This window comes from Carassius auratus, chromosome 38, assembly GCF_003368295.1.
Source record: "Carassius auratus strain Wakin chromosome 38, ASM336829v1, whole genome shotgun sequence".
Lineage (NCBI taxonomy): Eukaryota > Metazoa > Chordata > Actinopteri > Cypriniformes > Cyprinidae > Carassius > Carassius auratus.
Window position 1 is genome coordinate 22,278,298 of NC_039280.1, and position 20,925 is coordinate 22,299,222.

General features: G+C 37.9%; 1 protein-coding gene across 1 annotated transcript in view; it reads left to right on the top strand.

The window, feature by feature from the left end:
• Nucleotides 1–20,925, top strand: part of LOC113057406 (neuroendocrine convertase 2) — a 65,791-nt gene that overhangs the window by 31,869 nt on the left and 12,997 nt on the right. Inside the window, exons 7-11 of the mRNA XM_026224785.1 lie at nucleotides 4,458–4,546; nucleotides 5,608–5,783; nucleotides 8,252–8,467; nucleotides 14,011–14,111; nucleotides 17,557–17,784. Coding sequence (XP_026080570.1) covers nucleotides 4,458–4,546; nucleotides 5,608–5,783; nucleotides 8,252–8,467; nucleotides 14,011–14,111; nucleotides 17,557–17,784 — 810 coding nt within the window. The remainder of the gene's footprint in view (nucleotides 1–4,457; nucleotides 4,547–5,607; nucleotides 5,784–8,251; nucleotides 8,468–14,010; nucleotides 14,112–17,556; nucleotides 17,785–20,925) is intronic.

The window sequence follows — 20,925 nt, forward strand, 5'->3', positions numbered from 1 at the left end:
AGTTTTGTAATCTATCTATGAATATGTCATGATCTATGGTGTCAAACGCAGCACTAAGATCAAGTAAGACTAGAAATGAGATGCAGCCTTGGTCTGACGCAAGGAGCAGGTCATTTGTAATTTTAACAAGTGCAGTTTCTGTGCTATGGTGGGGCCTAAAACCTGACTGAAATTTTTCATACAGATCATTTTTATGCAGGAAGGTGCTCAATTGAGCAGACACAACTTTTTCTAAAGTTTTATACATAAATGGAAGATTTGAAATAGGCCTATAATTTGCCAGTACACTAGGATCTAGTTTTGGTATCTTAATAAGAGGCTTGATAACCACCAGCTTGAATGGTTTTGGGACGTGACCTAAAGATAACGACGAGTTTATGATATTGAGAAGCGGTTCTTTGGCTAAAGGTAACAGCTCTGTCAGTAATTTAGTGGGTACAGGATCTAATAAACATGTTGTTGGTTTAGATATAGTGATATGTTTATTTAGCTCTTCCTGTCCTATGGTTGTAAAGCACTGCAGTTTATCTTTGGGTGCGATGGATGAAACTGAAATATTAGATGCTGTAGAATCTACATTCGCTATTGTATTTCTAATGTTATCTATTTTATCAGTGAAGAAATTCATAAAGTCATTACTATTTAACGTTGGTGGAATATTTAAATCAGGTGGCGTCTGGTAATTTGTTAACTTAGCCACTGTGCTAAATAAAAACCTTGGATTTTTTTGGTTATTTTCAATGAGTTTGTGTATTTGCTCTGCCCTAGCAGTTTTTAGAGCCTGTCTATAGCTGAACATACTGTTTTTCCAAGCAATTCTAAAAACTTCTAAGTTAGTTTTTCTCCATTTGCGTTCAAGACTACGAGTTACTTTCTTGAGAGAGTGAGTATTACTGTTATACCATGGTACAGTACGTTTTTCAATTTGATGTGAGAGTCAGCTGCACCAAACTCAAGGCATTATTCGTTGACAGAGAATGCCTGCAGGTCCCCAACCCTCTTGATGGAATTCAAGTCAAGTCAACATTATTTATATAGTGCTTTTAACAATATAGTTTGAAACAAAGCAAATAAAAAACATTAAAGAGGAATGTAGAGTGCCAATAAAGCAAAAAGGCAGTTCAAATCCAATTATGTCATCATCCAGCTCAGTTCAGTTTAAATAGTATCTGTGCAATCAAGTCAATGAAAAAGCTGTAAATGAAATGTCCCCAACTAAGCAGGACAGAGGCGATAGCGTCAAGGAACCAAAACTCCATCGGTGACAGAATGGAGAAAAACCTTGGGAGAAACCAGGTTCAGTCGGGGGGCCAGTTCTCCTCTGGCCAGACAAAACCAAGTGGGCAGTTCAAGTGACCATCTGACCTGGAAACAGACTGGATCTGGTGGCTACGGTGACCTCGGAATAAAACAGAAACAGACTAATATTAGCGTAGATGCCATACTTCTATAGATGTAGAAAGTGCATTGTGTGTTATGGGAAGTGTTTCCGGTTCTGGATTTTCCTAATTAATGCAGCCTAAAACTAATTTAACAGGTTTGAATATTAGAAATGTGTTAGTATGTTATGTGTAAGACAGTATAAAGAGGTGAGTCATTAATCTAGATTTAAACTGACAGAGTGTGTTTGCCTCCCGAACAATGGAGCAATGGATGAATATAGTGCAATAATAGCTTGTTCAAATACTGAGGTGCTAAACCATTCAGGGCGTTATAAGTAATAAGCAAGATTTTAAAATCTATACGATGTTTGATAGGGAGCCAGTGCAGTGTTGACAGGACCGGGCTAATATGGTCACACTTCCTGGTTCTTGTAAGAACTCTTGCTGCATTCTGGACTAACTGTAGTTTGTTTACTAATTGTGCAGAACAACCACCCAATAAAGCATTACAATAATCTAACCTTGAGGTCATGAACACATTAATTAACGTTTCTGCGTTTGACATTAAGAGCATAGGTCATAATTAAGATTTATTTTTGAGATGGAAAAATGCAGGTTTACAAATGCTAGAAATTTGGCTTTTAAAGGAAAAATTGCTATCAAATAACACACCTAGGTTCCTAACTGATGACAAAGAATTGACAGAGCGGCCGACAAGTCTTAGACAGCGTTCTAGGTTATTACATGCAGAGTTTTTAGGTCCGATAATTAACACATCTGTTTTTTCAGAATTTAGCAGTAAGAAATTTCTCCTCATCCAGGTTTTTATATCAAATATGCATTCCGTTCATTTTTCAAATTGGTATGTTTCTCTGGGCCTCAGAGTATCATCAGCATAAGTACCATCAGCATAACAGTGACAGCTAACGTCGTGCTTCCTGATGATATCTCCCAAGGGTAACATGTTAAGCGTGAAGAGTAATGGCCCTAGTACTGAGCCTTGAGGTACTCCACACTGCACTTGTGATTGATATGATTCCTCTTCATTCACTGCAATGTATCATTGGCAGTCAGATAAGTATTATTTGAACCATGCTAATGGAATTCTCCAGGGTGGGACTGTCGTGAGGAGCATGAAGTAGGCAAACCAGGTCTGGGTGGGCAAAAAAGGCGCAACCAACAGGACCTGCTCCTCGTCCACCCTGATCTTGCACAGGGTCTGTGAACAGCTGGCAGTGGGAGGACTCTCAGGAAGCAAACAGTTCTACCTAGGCTACCCCGAATCAACTCCAAATGAGCTGAACAACTCGAGGAGGAGATGGCGGGCAAATTGTGACACGCAACAGAAGCGTACAAAGTCTTGAAGGTTGATGTAAGCTACTGTTGCAGTGTTGTACGTCTGGACAAGTACATACTTGCTCTGCAGCAACAGTCTAAACTGACAAAGAATGGCAGCATTGCTAGCAACTCGAGGCAACTGATGTGCCACTGTAGTCGAGGTCCCGTCCAGGAGCCCAAAGCTGCATGCCTGTTCCAAACAGCACCCTAGCACATCTTGGAGGCATCAATGATGACAACAACATGCCTCAACACATGTTCTTAGGGCACTCCTGCTCATAGAATTGAAAATGACCAAGGACTGAATTGGCAGTGACAACCCAGAGTTTCACTGACCCTGAGAGTGCCATGTCGGCATGCCCATGAAAAAAATTTAGGGATATGAATACTTTTCGCAAGGCACTGCATTTTAGAATACTTTTATTTTTATATTTAATATATCTATTTCTAATATAAATTTTATGAATATAAAAATAGACTTTTAAGTACATGTAAATATTGTGTAATATAAATATACACAAAACACACACATATACTGTATTAAGCTAACTTTTTTTATTTTAGATTAATCATTTGACAGCACTATTGTAAAGTTCATATGAAATGGATTACTTTTTGTGATGGGTGTCAAACTTTACGAAAGTTGAGAAATAGTACAAAAAATGTTGAAGTTAATCTTTCATTTTTTATGTAAATGTCCTGTTTCACAAATGCAAAGGTACTGTGGCAAAATATACAGAACGATTTGAATGAATGAATGCATTTATATAGTTCTTTATTGTGTATTGTGCACTGAAAGCGCTTCTCGTTTCTGAAAGCGCAATCATGGGTGTATGTGTTGGGGTCTCTCCTCAACCACCAACAGTAGCAGCATCTACTTGGATGATGCGATTGTAGCAGCCACAGGAAAACAGCACCAGTATGCTCACCACACACCAGCTACAGGTGGAGAGAAGAGAGAGTCATAAACGCCAATCAAGTGGTTGGCGATTATTTGTAGACCATTATTGACAAAGGCCAGGGGGGCAATTTGGTTACACCCCTAGTCTTTATGGAAAGTGCCATGGGATATTTAATAGCTACAGAGAGTTTAACATCTCGGTTTAACATCTCATCCGAAAGATGGAATTAGACATCAGCACTTATCATACAAACCTAAACAATGATGACAATCATCAAACTAATTAAGATAAACAGATCAACTGCAGTGCATGCTGGGAGGGTTAGTTTTGTACTATCTACCCAGCATGCAAGAAGAAATTAAAAGTAAAAAATTGAATTTTTGTTTTTCTTACCTTTTATTAGACTGCAGACTGAAATGTATGATATGTATGAAAACAAATGAAAAGTATTCATGGTAATCTTTAAAATTAGAGAAACCAAGGACTTAATTTGATTGCTGATTGATGTTTTGCAGTGAACACATTTCCACTGAATAGCCAAATACAATCGCTGGCGTACGTTGCAAATATTAAACATGAAAAATGATTGGAAATTGACTGATGGTTGGATTCTGAGACTATAATCTTTAGACACCACAAACGATGTGACTTTTTCTTAGCTGGAACAGACCCTGTGTGACTGGTCACAATCAGTCATCAAGACCAAATTCCATTCATAATCGGCCTGACAGTCATGTAGTGTGTTCTCTGCTTTAGTTTTGTTTATGTTTAGCTTGTTCCATATTTATATTTACACTAATTGTGAAATATGTGATGTCTGACTGGTGTTTTTCAGTCATGGCACCAGGTGTGCTGGAGAGGTGTCTGCGGTTTCAAACAACAACATCTGTGGAGTGGGCGTGGCCTACAACTCCAAGGTAGCAGGTACGTCTCTGATAGGCTCTGACAGTTATGACCTCATTATAGACTCAACATCTCATATGAGATGTCAGCGAATCATCTTGAAAGTAGATGTGAGTAGGTGTCGCTGTCAGGGAAGGAACCAGAAAATAACTGTCAAGTCATATAATAGTCACTTGGCATAGTAAACCAGCTGAGAAGTTTTCAGTGGATGCAACTAGTATATTGCTGCTTTTATGTAAAGACGAATTTAGAAATTATCCAATGTTTTTTATATTTCATTTACAAAAAAAAAAAAAAAGCTACTCAGACAAAGCTAATAATACCAAGACCATGCATTCAGTTGTAGATGGTGCAGACGGATGTACAAATTTAGCATGCAATTAAATTCATGATTTATTTGTATAGTGCTTTTTAAATGCATAATGTTTAAATGCAGCTTTGCAGAAAATACATGTTTTAAATGTTACATTCAAGAAGCAGAAACAATATTCACATTCAAGTGTTTGGATGCTATCAAGAGAGTGTTGTATTTAAAACACTTGCATGCTTTATCAGGTTTCTTCTGTGCAGTCAGTAATGATCAATGACTTGTCTCCGTTTGAGATATCGCTTTGTTTCTTAGCCTAATGGAATATCAGCTCAATTGATCATTTCTACCCTTCCCCTCTTCCACAACATCCAGCAGCCAGCACCAACAGCAGCATCAATAAAGACAATATTTACGCTGTGCAGCACACTGATTTTTGTTATTTTCAAAAGGCTACAAAAAAAAAAGGCGAGTAACTAATAGCCAGTCAATGTCTTTTGTCCCTCACAAAGGGACACATACTTGACTCTAGCTTCAGCTTTAGCCAGGAGGAGGTCAGTATGAGGACACTCAGTCAGTCTGACAGCCGCTGATCTCTCATGGCACACAGCACTGATGTTCCTGGAGTGCAAATCTAGTTTGTGCTTGATGAAGCATCTAAGCCATTACCTTCAGTGAATCTCAAGCCCTCTCACCCCTGCACTCATCAATGCACAGCATCGATAGAGTAAAGTTTCCCTGCTGTTCCCATGTTCTCAATCCTGCCATTTCACAGGCATTCGTATGCTGGACCAGCCCTTCATGACGGACATCATCGAGGCCTCGTCCATCAGCCACATGCCGCAGGTTATTGACATCTACAGCGCCAGCTGGGGTCCCACCGACGACGGCAAGACGGTGGACGGTCCGCGTGAGCTCACCCTGCAGGCCATGGCCGACGGAGTCAACAAGGTACCTCACACTTAAAACCCACAGATGTGTCTTACAGCGTAAGTGTAGCTAAACTCATTCCCTTGTGGATCACCTGAGAGACAAAAAGCGGGGAAATACAGAGGAACTGAATTGTAACATCTGTTCCAGTCAGGAAAAAAACAAAACAAAACAGAAAAACATAGTTCATAGTCTTCCTGGTCTCTCTCTGCCACTTTAGATCAACTTCAACAAATAAGAAAGAATGCTGAACTTCAGAATCAGAAGATACGAGTGTATTTAGAGATTCAAGTTCAAAATAAAACCAGTTTCACTCATACAGCTAGAATTTGCATTTCCAGATAGAAATCTCTCCATTTATTCCCAATATCCTACAGAAAAATCGTAGTTAAGTATGCATATTATATAACAAACTTATTGTTGGCTATGTTTTGAATTGTAAATATCAGTATAATCAGTGTCGATGAGAATTTCTTACATTTTAATCTTCATAAATATAAGTACTTATAAGTCTCAGGCAAATGCTGCAAATTTATTCATTTGATTCCTTGTCCACCTTTACAACATACCATTAGCTAGTTAACAGATTTTTACAATAAAGTTTCTATCATTTTTTATTCAGACCACAAGCATACTAAGGCATCTTTGAGTTGCATCCATTCAGCCTCGTTACAAAATAGCTTTGATCCTCAAGATTCTCCAGAGGTTCTCTCACGTATGTCAACCTTGCAAAGTCTCCTCTAAATGTGTCATTTAGATGCACATTCCCTGTGCGTGACTGCTGCCTTCACAAATTGCCTCGGCTGATGGGTATAAATGGCACCGAGCGCTCCTCTGCTGAGCAGGATTTACGATGGCGCTCCACTTGTCAAGCCGAGGCATCGCACAAAGTAATCGCTGTGTGTTTTGAGCAGCCCTTTGCAATTGAAATCAGATTGGACAAGAATAGCAGAGATGGGTGAAGACCGTCTGTCCCTCAGGCTTCCTCACTGCAGTTGAAGAGGACTGATGTTGAGCCTGGGAGTAATATTGAGCGCTGTTTAAGCATTATGAGGGTCAGATGGCAAACACTTCACGTATGCTTCATTTATTTATTTCCAGGATGCCACACAGAGTGCTAATGAAACGCCAGATACAGTTGAGCATTGCGGTTTGGCTCCTGGTGACAGCATGTTTGGCATAATGCCAGTTACACAGAAAATCATCTTGACTTGTCAGTCAAACTTGTGGTTACTGTACAGCAATCAGAATGGAAACACATGGGGCATTGCAGCAGACAGATAAAGATATATCAGATCGTTCAACCTCGGTGTCATATCCTTGTAACACTTTATGGATAGGCACAAAATACACACCATGACAAAAGAAAATGGAGAAAACTCTAGAATTGATTTCGGTTGACCTGTCTTTAGGACCGTCTTCAAATTTCAGTATGTTTTTATCTTAGGTTTAGTGTAGCTGGTACAAATGCGATAAAGCTTTAACTTCTTAGCGGATCCGAACTGCTGTGATATGAACAACGACCAAGGTAATTAGATATTAAACATTCATCTGTTTCTGATAAACTCTACACACTTTTAGCACCACTCACTGGACATCTAAACGTGCTGTAAAACGCATAAGAAGCAACGTGGTATCAGTTTGCAGAAAGGACGCTACATGCACATTTTCCCAGTGAGTCAGGGTTGAAGAAATGAGATGCACTTCCTCGGTTCTAATAATGCCTGAACACCTTAGCATAGCTTGGAGGTTGATGAAGTCTAAATTGTTTTCACCCTAGCAATTTATTAAACATGTGGTGTGTATTTGTGACTTTATTGTATTACACTTTTGAGACTTTATTTGTCATATTAGCAACCAAGTTTTATTAGCCCCTCGACATGTCACATTTGCTAAACATAAGATTGGGGTTATTAAATGCTGAATGAGTCATTTTAATATAAAATCTAAATTATGAGAAGTCATAAAGTTTCTGCACCGTCTTATTTTCTTATTTATTTACCCCAAAGAGGCTGATGCCCAGGGATCTGGAAGCACCATAATTCCTCCCCGCTGTGTTAGCATGGTAAATCACCACGTACTGTTCAAATAACAATAATCAAGCACCCTTTTAAGATCACAATTGCACTGTACAAATTTCCTCCTGTCAGGTGCCTGCCACTATTAAACACAAAGCCTAAAGAAAAGAGCACTGTTGCAATCAGCTAAAAGCATCACAATTACATGTTCAGGCAAGAACCTTAAACACAATGACTGTGTCTGAATCATCGACACTCAAAGGACAGCTTGCAGTCTTTAAAAGGTCTTGAAACGCCTCTGTGATGTCTCTGTTGAATTACTCGTGGTTATGCGAGTGTAATTTGTATGATAAATGGAGTAAATCTGGAAGGCTCTTGAAGAGAAATATCAAAGAGTGTGGACTGCTCCTTATTGAGCTGTAGCAGGCGTGAGTGCCACTCGTAATCGTGCCGTTTTTTCGTGTCTGACAGGGTCGAGGTGGGAAAGGCAGCATCTATGTGTGGGCCTCTGGAGACGGTGGTAGCTATGACGACTGTAACTGCGACGGATATGCCTCCAGCATGTGGACCATCTCTATTAACTCAGCCATCAATGACGGACGCACAGCGCTCTACGATGAAAGCTGCTCCTCCACCCTCGCCTCCACCTTCAGCAACGGCCGTAAACGAAATCCTGAAGCAGGCGTGGTGAGTGTGTGTCGTGTGTGTGTCCTACAGATTCTGTTTGTTAGTGGAGGGCACCGAATAAAAAAATACTTGCAAAACATAAACAAAGCCGTTTTCCACCTTTAAAAAAAATACTATTTTTAAAAGCACGATGTTGTATACATATATAATTAAATTCAATTTATTTTATCCAAAGTGACTTACAGTGCATTCAGGCTATCAATTTTTACCTATGATGTGTTCCCGGGGAATCGAACCCCCAACCTTGCGCTTGATAGCGAAATGCTCTACCAATTGAGCTACAGGAACACTCATATATATATATATATATATTATAGCATTTATTACAACATTATTACAATGGTATTACCCTATATTATTATCAGTTTTATCACTACTTGTATATATTGTTACATATACACTGTTATATATAATGTATAATACTGATATATTATGATATATGTATTGATAGAAATATATATGTGACTCTGGACCACAAAACCAATGGCCATGTTCCATGAAGATATTTTATAAGTTTCCTGCTGTAAATATATCAAAACTCTTTTGCATTGCTAAGACCTTAATTTGGACAACTTTAAAGGCGATTTTTCTCTGTATTTAGATTTTTTTGCACCCTCAGATCTCAGATTTTCAAATAGTTGTATCTCTGCCAAATATTGTCATCCTAACAAACCATACATCAGTGGAAAGATTATTTATTCAGCTTTCAGAAAAATTGACACTTAATTGGTTTTGTGGTCCAGTGTCACATATATGAAGAGTTGGGTTCCAAAACGCAATAAATCCATTTTGATTAATTTGAATTATGAATTTGATTTATTTGTTTCAAACCTCCACATAGCATATGTAGCTTATACTAACATTACAAATTCTAATCCAGGTTTTGAATTTCAAAACATTTATTATAAAATTTTCTTATTTTTCCCCAAAATGCAATAAATTCATAATACTGTTTTTTCCTCAAAATGCAATAAATCCATTGAATCAATATAAAATTAGATTATGAAATTTATTAAAATTAACTTATGACAGCCTCTGAACTTGGTCAATACTAATTTTATATAAAGTAGCTACAGACACTGGACTAAAAATACATTCATCAGTCATCACTTCCAAAATGAATTCAACAGGTCTATAAAATGCTATAAATTAATTACAACAATAAAATCTAATTTCATCATAAACAACATCACATTAGACCACAGAAATTCCAAGATGGCATTTCCGTTACATTCAACTTCCAAAAGTGCATTCATCTTTGCCATGTTACATTCATTTAGTTGACTAGTTTTAAATGCATCTGAATAATTTCCATCTGAAAGCACGTGATGGAGATTTCCTGGTACTATTAATCACAGAACCTGCTTTACTGATGGGATGTGGATTACAATCACATGCGATTTATCTTCCAGCCCTTGTTTGTTGATCACGAAATACAAAGTAGATGAGGAAAAACTAGGATGCCAGGTGTATTCAGAGTGCCACCATTACTGTCTAGAGTGCGTGGAATGGTGAACGCTGATTGGTTGTTACAGTTTACAGTGCGTGAATAACGGCATTAGGTAACGACGTTATTTTTTCAGTAACGGGATAATCTAACTAATTACTTTTCCCGTCGTTACAACGCCGTTAACATTACTGGACGTTAAATGTGGTGCATTACTATACATTGATTTAATAAACTATGTAATCCGAACGCACCCCTGGCTCACACAGCGAGTGAGGAGGTAGGTTAATAACGAGGTAAGCGATTATGATTGGCTAAGGCAGAGTCATGTGTTTCATGGTAGCCAAACAGAGCCAGTGTTTTTACGCCAGCGGTGCCAAACGCACAAACACAGACACGCACGAACACATGCAACAGCTACACAGAGATTCGCAGCAGCAGCAGAGATGGCGAGTCCGGAGCAATCCGATGAAAAGTTGACATTTTCAAGATGGAGATATAAGCACTAATTCAAATTCACTGTGGTCAAAGGCAAGAACGTGCATGTAATGTGTACATGTAATGTGTGACACTCATCTACAAAGCTAGTGGCTAAAACCACTTTTCTTACAAAGATAGTACTTGAAGTGCAGGACAAAACTCTTGCTGTCTGTTGACGTGCAATAAATAAAGAAAGTTATGTACGAACACCTGTCTGTTCTACTCATTTTATCTGACTTGTAAAAACTGCTCAAAAAAAATTAATAAAAAAAAATTGACATATAGCAACTACTTTTTTTTTTTTTTTTACAGTAACACAAATAGTTACTTTCCCTGGTAGCGATTTACTTTTGTTATAGAGTAACTCAGTTACTTTTTGGAACAAGTAGTGAGTAACTATAACTAATAACTTTTTTAAAGTAACGTTCCCAACAGTGGCTGTGATTGGTTGAGAGGATATTTCGCATTCTGCAAAAAAAGTGAGACATGTTTTTTTTCCGCGGTTTGAAAAAATAGGGAGAAAACATTACCTAATAAATGATTTTAGAAATTCACATTTTTATTAGACATTATTATTTTAATATATTTTTTATATCCACTTTTGTATTTATATCATCTTCTTATATTTGACTCTTCTTATTTTTATCACAAAAAGAAATGATAAGGATGTTGTGAAAGGAAATCATCTGTGGGATATATTTTTCGGAGGTGAAATCAGGTTCAGGATGGTTCCAGTTGTGTGCCAGTTTGTTGTTCCCAAGTCCTTGGTGCTTTAAAACATGCTTTTGAAACACAACTCCTTTTTCCGCAGTGTGATAACACAGAGTATGACAGTGATAAAATGAAGGGGAGGTAATCGTTTTATCCATTTTGTGTCTGAACAATGACTCTCAGATGGAGTCGGGGGGATGCATTGAGTGAGAGACTTAATCAGAATGTATCTCCAGACTCAAAGAAAGCATGTGAGATGAAGACTGTGGTTAGTCTGTCAGAAGAAAGGCAGGCATTGCCTTGTGTCAGTCCTAATTCTCTCACTGTGATTAGGGCTGCTTCGGTTTGGTGTCATAAAATGCCAGCTATCTATTTTCTCTGATTGAGCACTTAACATTTGTATTTATTTATTTATTTTTTTTATTAAAAAGGGGAAGATTGTAAATGAATAATAAACTAATATTTTGATCAGTTCATCACACAAAACTTTTGAAGACACAGTTAAAAGAAATGTAAAAATTAACAGTTTTTATGTTAATTCCATGGTGTCTACTTGGGTCATAAATAATTATAAATATCTATTATACAAAATATAGCAGAAAGGTTTGGAACAACATGAAAGTGAATAAATTATGAAAGCATTTTCATTTTTGGAGGAACGATGTCTTTTAAAGACAGAAAATAAATTAACATTTTTTGCTGTTAATGTTCAGTGTTAGTGTCTTACTCGGGAGATTTTTCATACTTATTATGAGGCAAATGACTTGATACACAGCATCTGGATTTCTTATTAATAGCTCTTTCTTCATTGTTAGCATGACACCTGCAACAGCTTACATCAAACAAAACAAAGCACTAAATAATTCAATTTTTGGCTTTCATCTCATTGTTTTAAGTGAGGTTTGCTTACATCAGTCAAAATTGGTCACAAGTACAAACGGCCATCTCTGGAGGGTAAATATGGATGTTTCTTTCATCTCCCGCCTTTGATAGATCGTGAAATGCCAAGCAACTCCAAAGTCTACATTACCTCAAAGTGTTGTGACGAACAAAGCTTTGGGATTGTGTAGGGTTTTCCTCACCAAACCAAGTTCTGTTAATGATCAACAAAGTTAAAAATGTAAGAATTGACTTCCATTCCACCGATGAGCTGTAATGTGAACAGGGCCTCGAACAGGACAGAAAGGAATTGCTTTTAAACAAATTCATCACAGTCACACAACAGAAGAGTTTTATTGGTCCAACACAACAACAAAATGAGCAAGAAGAAATCATTTCTACATTATACACTTGAAACTGGAAACAATTTTCACTCAGAAATGACTAGTTCATTTAAAGGTGCAATAGGAGATCTTGGAAAATGCTAACATTAGCCTGATAGCACTGAAAGCTAACATCCCAACCTCCCTGCAATCACCGTCCAAAGCCACACCCCCTGAACACATTTATGTTCACATACCAGAATACCAGAGACAACATTACAACAATAGGCTACATCAGCAGTTCCCAATTCAGTCCATGTTCCGAAGTGAAGTAAACCCCTGCTCAGGGAGTAGGGAGCAATGAACACGGTGTATCGACTGGAACACAGTTCATTCATGTAGCTTGAGTTGGTCATCTGGATTGGGTGTGTTAACATGCAAAATATGTGCACGGCCACTGGAATTGGGAACCGCTGGGTTACATCATGTGTCATTAACCAGTGAGAAAACTTACTACAGTACTACAATACCAGGAAGGAAGAAGAGATGTTGATGTTTGTCTGCTATTTTAGCTCTGTCTGCACAGCGTGCGTGAATGCGCTAATGACGTATTCTGTCTGTGCAAACAGGATGTGCAGAGGTGTGCAGATACATACGTTGACAGGCAGGTAGGAAAGCTATTTAAAAAGCTCAGACCTAGCGTTTTGATTAGACGTACATTTCTTGGTCCTATGCCTTCCACAGAATATATAAATACAGATAAATACATTTAAACCACTTAACTTTATGATTGCTATCGGGATGTGAAGAGACTTTCAACCAGTATAACAAAAATAAAATGTCTGAAGACAATCACCTATTGCACCTTTAACAATTTCAAAGGTAAAGCAAGAAACACAGTGAATTAAATAAAATAATATGTAATAATAGGTACCCTTATGAAACACAAATATATTGCAATATATTGGAAAATATCATGTAATATATTAGGCATATATTCTTATATATATTTATATTTTTCCAATATATTGCAATATATTAAAAGCGGCAATCATTTGTATATTTTGCAATATATTATATAATATATGTATCATCAATATATTATTAAATGTATTCAAATATATTAAATATTAGAAAATAAAAAGGGAAAATAATATATTACAATATATCACAATATATTTTAAGAAATATATTGGTAAATATATTTTCCTTTCGTAAGGGTAGCAAACTGAAAATTGTGTGCTTTTAAATTGTATTTGCTATTTTGAAAAATAACTTTTTGCAATGTATGGTTGCTTCATGTTGCTTTGATTCCTTAATGTTATTCCACTCTAGTTTAAAAAAAGATTGATTTATTAGAATTCAATACATTTTGAAAAATACAAACACATTTCTGTGTATTAATACAATGATCTATGCTGTGTGCATGATAAAATTATCATGGACCATTTATATGTAAAATGAAATTATTATTCAATTTAATTGAACATTCTTGAAACAGCATTTAATCTCTTTGAATTTCATACATTCTTACATTTTAAATTTAACCCGGAATTCTGCATCCTGTTTGCTTCCTCCTTCAGTTCAAAACAGAATTAGAATTTCAAAGGCATTTTTCACCTGCTGTTTGCTGAAGTGTAATCAGGATATCATTGGCACTAATGTTTAATTATGGCTTTCTCTTTGTCTGCATCTGTCTCCAGGCCACCACAGATCTGTATGGAAACTGCACACTCCGTCATTCGGGCACATCTGCTGCCGCCCCTGAGGCCGCTGGCGTGTTTGCCCTGGCGTTGGAGGCCAAGTATGTACACTTTTGTTTTCCAGTGCATAGCTCGGATGAGTAGTGAGCCTCTATCAAAGATTTCTGAAACAATAAGGCAGCATTTCTGGCAGACGGCAGCTGAGATCGTAGATTACTGCAGATGAGGGTTGTGTCAGAGTGCAGCACTGCAAGCACAGTTCTCATTCGAAAGCCTCCCTCATGTATGATTGATACCCTTTAACATGGAAACGGTGCTGATGCCAGAGTCAAAGCTGTGTTCCCGGTGATAAGAAGCTAAATGATGATGTTACAAATAAACACGCTGCTTCACGCACCTTCACTTATGAGTCTTACTACTCCATTTGAATTTAATTTTGCATCTTTATTCCTTAATAAGTAGCTTTTTTTGTCACATTCAGCCATCTATTCAATCTCCAAACTCCCTGAACAGATGGCCAGCCTATCACAGTTAGAAGTTCAGTATATTAATATCTGGACAGAAAAAGTATCTGGACCAGCAAGATGAATGTGTGAATTAGGGCTGAGATTGTACTCCGCTAGAGGAAAGGAGGGTATCACTGTTCATTTCTGAGACCCTCAGGTGAAACGCTTCATATGCACATACTTTCAGCCGTTGATGAGGAATCAAATTGGCAAGTATTTTGCTGATCACCTCGTGCAAAGGAAATTGAAAGTACCTTTTGATTCAAGCCAACAATTACCCCACGTTTCTCTGAATGCCAGGAAACAAATCATATTTGGCTGCATCTGGCTCTTTAGACTCATTAGAAGAGTGTCAAGCTCAAGACCCAATATTTCATGTCAAGAGGATCCATACTGACTGAAATAAAATACAAAGAGCTATGACTAGTGCTGTCAATCCATTAAAAAAATAGATAATAATAATAATAAACTTGTGTATTTAAGTTTTTAAAACCATTTTTTATATTGAATTAATTTCACATTAAATCCCCAAAATAATGTAGATGTAACACAAAGACAGTATGTTTTTAATATTTGTTTAATGGCATATTTTTTATCAGGTGAGTATCTCTCAGTGCTACTGATTAATTTTTACTAATATTTAACCATTGACTATAGCATTTAACATTACAGTATAATTGAGAGCTATCAGTTTTAACAGATTAAACTTTAAAAAATAACAATCTTCACATAATCCCATTATAATAAATGTCATATGTATCTGTGCCCTACAACAGGTAGGAATTATACAGAAAAGGAATAAAGCTATCAAGCACTACATCCTAAATTAAATATAGATGAATCTCTAAATTTACAAAACAAATATTGATTTCCTCTTTAAAAAAAAAAAAAAAAAAAATTAACAGACATCATAGCAGCTGGTTATTAGATTATTTGGCTGCTATTATTTTAAGAGCTGCCGCCTATGTAGGGATGCAGTTTTCTGAATCCGGGAGTAGTGCATTAATTGGAAAAATTCTCTAACTTTTATTCATTTTATTGTTATTTAAATACAAGCATGACGGAAAATGCAAGTCACAGAACTTTCCCTACACTATCCATTATATTATAATTTTTATAAATTCATATAAGCGTGAACCTAAAATGTTGATGGAAAAGTCCCTGTACATGTTATGCATCACCAAATCAGAACTCCTAATGTATTACCATTTCCAACTTAAAGTGACCACAAGATTGAACAAAAGAAAACAGACTTTTTAACTCGAGGCAAAATGACAGAAAAGGTAAATCCTAAGTAATAATAATAATAATTCTTTACAATCTATAGTGCATTTCTGGTACTCAAAGTGATTAAAATTAGATACAAGCCCTAAATGAGCAACACAGAATGAGATTAGGAACAATTTACAAGTACAAATGAAGGACAGTCACACAGTCAGAAGAGCACAGTCTCGAGGTGGAGGAACAGACAGTGATTTCAGCAGCAACTGTGTTCATTACACTTGATTGTGAAAGCTTTGTAAGGAGTGACTGGTGGTGAAAATGCTGTTTTGGCACATAATTTTTTGCCTCCGTTCACACATTTCAATAGGATGTTATGGTGTCAGGACCGGTGTTAATAACTGTTGACACGGCCTTCCCTGTGTAAAGTCGTTCTGTTTGCTCAGTACTAAATAATGATGTAGGTTGTGAGAGAGCAGGTCTCTTTGTACAGCCAAATGTAAATACACAGAGTAAATGGCAGCTTATTTGCATGTGTTTCTATATTTCAACAGTACTCAGAGGAGCATAGTGCAGTACGGCGCAGGGCCAAAAATTCAGCCCTGCCATTTTCTGTCTAAGCGGCCCAAAATGATCAGAACTGATTTATCCCAAACAGAAGACAGAATGAAAGAGTAAATGAACAAGATTAGCAGCCATTTGAAATTAGGGGCCACCAATGCATTTTAATCACAATCCAAACAAAGATACATGAGTAATTACTTTTTATTAAAATTGTATTGTATCATTTCAAAATTGTCAAATTATGGTAAAAATGTCAGTTCATCCTTTGCCAATAGGTGGCCTTTATGCAAAAGTCACAATAAAGCATTTCCTTGGTCATCGTTGTAAACAAAGCAGAAGTATGCTTATTAACACTATATGGATGTATATTATATGGAGGTTAGATGGAACAGTCAGTTCCTTTCAGAGATACATTCATATAAACGTCCTCCCGCAATACATTATGTAGGGTTTTCTTTGAATATTTCAAGCCTTGTGAAAAGTGAGCTTGCTTTGCTTTCTCTGCTACTGCGTCTATTCTCGTGTCCTGCCTCTGGCCTGTTTATAGACACTGCCATACTCCAATATTTCCAGGGTTGAAGCATTACAATACAACCTAATGGGCAGCTGTCCCTGCATGATTGCCAGATTACCAGTCCAGTCCTGGTGTGGCTGGGAGTTTAAAGTACACTGTAAGTACACAGTTCCATAGCAACAAAATATTAATTTACCACAGAAATCACTTAACCCCACAACTAGATGAAAACTGCAACAATAACTTTTTTTGAATTGTCTTGATTTAACTTGAGACTTCTGAGCTTTTGTCCATCTATCAGAGTTCAACATAAACTCAGACCTCCAAGCCATTTTCCTACAATCGCTAAGGGTTCCAGTATTCCAGAGAGCTGTGTATTAACAAATTATAAACCTCATATATGAGTTTAGTCTTAGTGTCTTATCTCTAGGATTGATGGTCACAGTATATAATCAGCATCCACTTCCCCTAGTGCTCTGTGAAAATTGCTCTTCATCTTTTGAGCTGAGCACTCTTGAGAAACCATATGCAACTGTAAGGGTTTTGTTCTTGTTCTATGTGCTCTTTGCAGGAAGCCATTCTCTCAATAGAGCACATTTTATATTGAATGGATATGATAACTATTAAGATTGGGAGCTTGAAGGAGGCTTGAATGATTCAAGTTTATGACAAACAGCAGACATGCTAGTGATTTTCTTTCCTAAGCTTGACTTTACCTCCATTCTTTGTGTTTGTCTGCAGTCCGAACCTGACATGGAGGGACCTGCAGCACCTGACGGTCCTCACTTCTAAGAGGAACAAGCTGCATGATGAGGTGCACCAGTGGAGGAGGAACGGTGTGGGCCTGGAGTTCAACCATCTGTTCGGGTACGGTGTGCTGGATGCCGGAGGAATGGTCAAACTGGCCCGGGAGTGGAAGCCCGTCCCGGAACGATTCCACTGTGTGGCTGGATCCGTGCAGGAGATACAGTGAGTGCAGAAAACACATCAGAAATACAACCTGTTACAAATGAACAGTATGTTGAAGACAAATGTGGAGCGTGGCCACCGCAACGTCCAGTGCAGCGCAGTGTTTAGAAATTTTAAGAATATTAAGCACAAAATTAAATCTTGAGTAAGTTTTACACAACAGGTCAAAGCAATATGATCCACATTTACATTAAAGGTGGATCACCCTAAAGCTTCTGGAACTACTAAAAGGCTTTAAATATAATATGCTAAGATGTTAAGTTTACAATGAAATATACAATGTATTTATTATACAACAGTTACATCACATGAACACAGGTTTTTATTTTTTATTTTTAGAAAGAGTCAGTTGACTGGATTGTGAGCAGTGCATATTTTTACCAGAATTAAGTCAAATGGTTGAAAAATAAAAGGTAATTGTGACTTCAACTGAAAACAAAAACCATGGCAAGGTCACAAAGTCAGAGCAAGTAATTAGGTTGGCTTCTTTTTACTAAAAAGAAGACTCTTACATAAATTTGAAGATTAAAAATCATAAATATCCCATAGACTTACATTGACAGAATGTTAAAATGAGCCAAAAACTCTTAAACTCCAACTGTCAAAATTCAAATGTAAACTGAACACACTGAAGCCCATTAGACTGCATTAAGCTTCCCTTCTATGTACAATTTCTAATCCATTTAAACTTATTAAAACTTATTAAATTTAATATTTTTAATCTATTTATCTTAGCGGCATGCTAATCATGCTAGAAACATGCTACCAACATGCTAGTAACATGCTAATTATGCTAAAAAATGCTAGTCACTTGCTAATCATGCTAGAATCATGCTAGTAGCATGCTACTTATGCTAGAATTATGGTAGTGACATGCTAGTAACGTACGTAAGTGAAGTAAAGTTCAAATCAGTCCAACTGATAAAATATATATATATATACATACAGTATATATCGAGCGCAGCGTCAGTTCAGTCAGGCCACGGAGGCAAGGCTGTGAACAGCTGATCCGGTCAGCTGTCAAATCACTCCAATCACCACCTCTCTCCTATTAGACACGGGACCTATATATACGTGGTACTACGGCTCGGTGAGTATGCTCAACGGCTCGCAACATTGTGATACAGCTTAAACAGCATGATAAATAAGTTTATGTCATTCTTTACACTTCTTACTTGATGCTTCCTGGTCATGGATACTTCTGACATCTTAGTACAAATCCTTTCTGAAGAATCTCAGGACGAAATCCCGGATCATGGCACGGAAGACACCGATCCAACCCTGCTAGTAAGACACAGCTCTAGGATCGCAGCAAGGAATCCGTTTGCCATCACTGAATGGCCTATAGAAAGGATTTTGTCCACCTTATACACTCTGAACATGCAAGTGCCTCCGAATCTGGATAACGATCAGCTCCTGACTCTATTACAAGAAGTCAATCAAGACCCGCAGCCCCCATCCACCAATGTACCATTTTCTCTTCCCCAGTCTACCGGCCGTAAAGCCATGGAGAAAAGAAAAAATACATCCACGATCAAGCCGATCAAACTCCAAAGAAAGCAAAAACAGCAAGTGAGAGCGCTGCTCTCAATTCAAGGAATCCTTTCCGCCATGGACCACAGGATCCAGACGCTGGAGTCACAGCGCTCTTCTCCTGCACCACAGGCGGGCGTCGACGGACAGACTTCCAGCTTAACATCTAACCGCGCTATTACCCCCGACTTAGCGCTTCCTAGATCTCTCGGATCAGTGCTACCCACCGCTTCCACTGGACTGCCCTTCTTCCCCCCAGCAGCTGCTGTCTCTCCTCATCTGCGCGCTCACATCCTGTCAGGTAATGACATTAACTTGGTTAAAATATTGCTATGTGCAGAAACTAATGAGAGAAGGATTGTGGATTGCGGAGACATATCTGTCATTCTTAAAGATAATGATCCAAGACTTACCAAAAGTTTAACCATGGCAGAATTCAATGTTGCTTTCGGACTGTTCAGAGACATTATCTGTGAAGAGTATCCAGACAGGAGGAAGCAATTAGACACCTATTTAGGTATTATCTCGGATCTCGCTAGGTCTTATGGAGGCACACTATTCTATGAATATCATAAATCTTTCTCATCCAAAGCCACTAGGTACATAGACCGCTTCAATCAGAAACTGGACTGGTCCGTGGTCGATCTAGCTCTCATTAGCAGACACTTTACAGGCCATCGAGCATTGTTATGCTCCCTCTGTAGTTCGTTTTCCCACTCAGCTTCTCTCTGCCCCAAGACCGCGTCATCCTACGATAGCGCTCCGGCGACAGGACAGGTGAAGCCTGGAAGACAAATCCCTTGTTTGTTTCAATTTCAATGAGAATGTTTGTACTCGTTATAACTGTAAATATTTTCATGCTTGCAGCTACTGCGGGAACAGCCACCCGAGGTTTTCTTGTCCACGACGCACAAAATATTTAAAACAGAAATAAACACTCCATTGAACACTAAAGAGCTATCCAAAGCTCTGGGAAGGCATCCAAATCGCTGTTTCATGTCTTACCTCATTTTTGGGCTCATGCACGGGTTTCTAGTCAGTCTTTCCAATATGCCAACCTTCTCATTTACCTGTAAAAATCTCCAGTCAGCTATCAAAGATCCCCAGGCCGTAGACGATCTCATGGATAAAGAATTAGAGAAGGGGTACATGATCGGACCTTTTGATCAACCTCCTTTCAAATTGTTTCGCATTAACCCTTTAGGATTAGCAGTCAGGAAATATTCGAGCAGAAAATGCTTAATTATTGATTTATCCGCTCCCCACTCCACTGTAGGGGTTCCTAGCATTAACAGTTTAATTCCCTCTGAACCTTTTTCCCTGGCTTATTCTACAGTGGATAACGCAATTAAACTCATTAAATTAGCCGGCAGAGGAGTGTGGCTCAGCAAAGCAGATATCACCGACGCCTTCAAAATCATGCCCCTACATCCCTCTCAGTGGCACCTTTTCGGGGTCAGGTGGCGAGAAAAAAATTATTTTTCAGTCAGACTCACCTTCGGGTGTAAAAGCAGTCCAAATATATTTGATACACTATCGGAAGCACTTTGCTGGATCCTGCTAAATAATTTCAAACTACCATTCGTTCTTCACCTGCTGGATGACTTC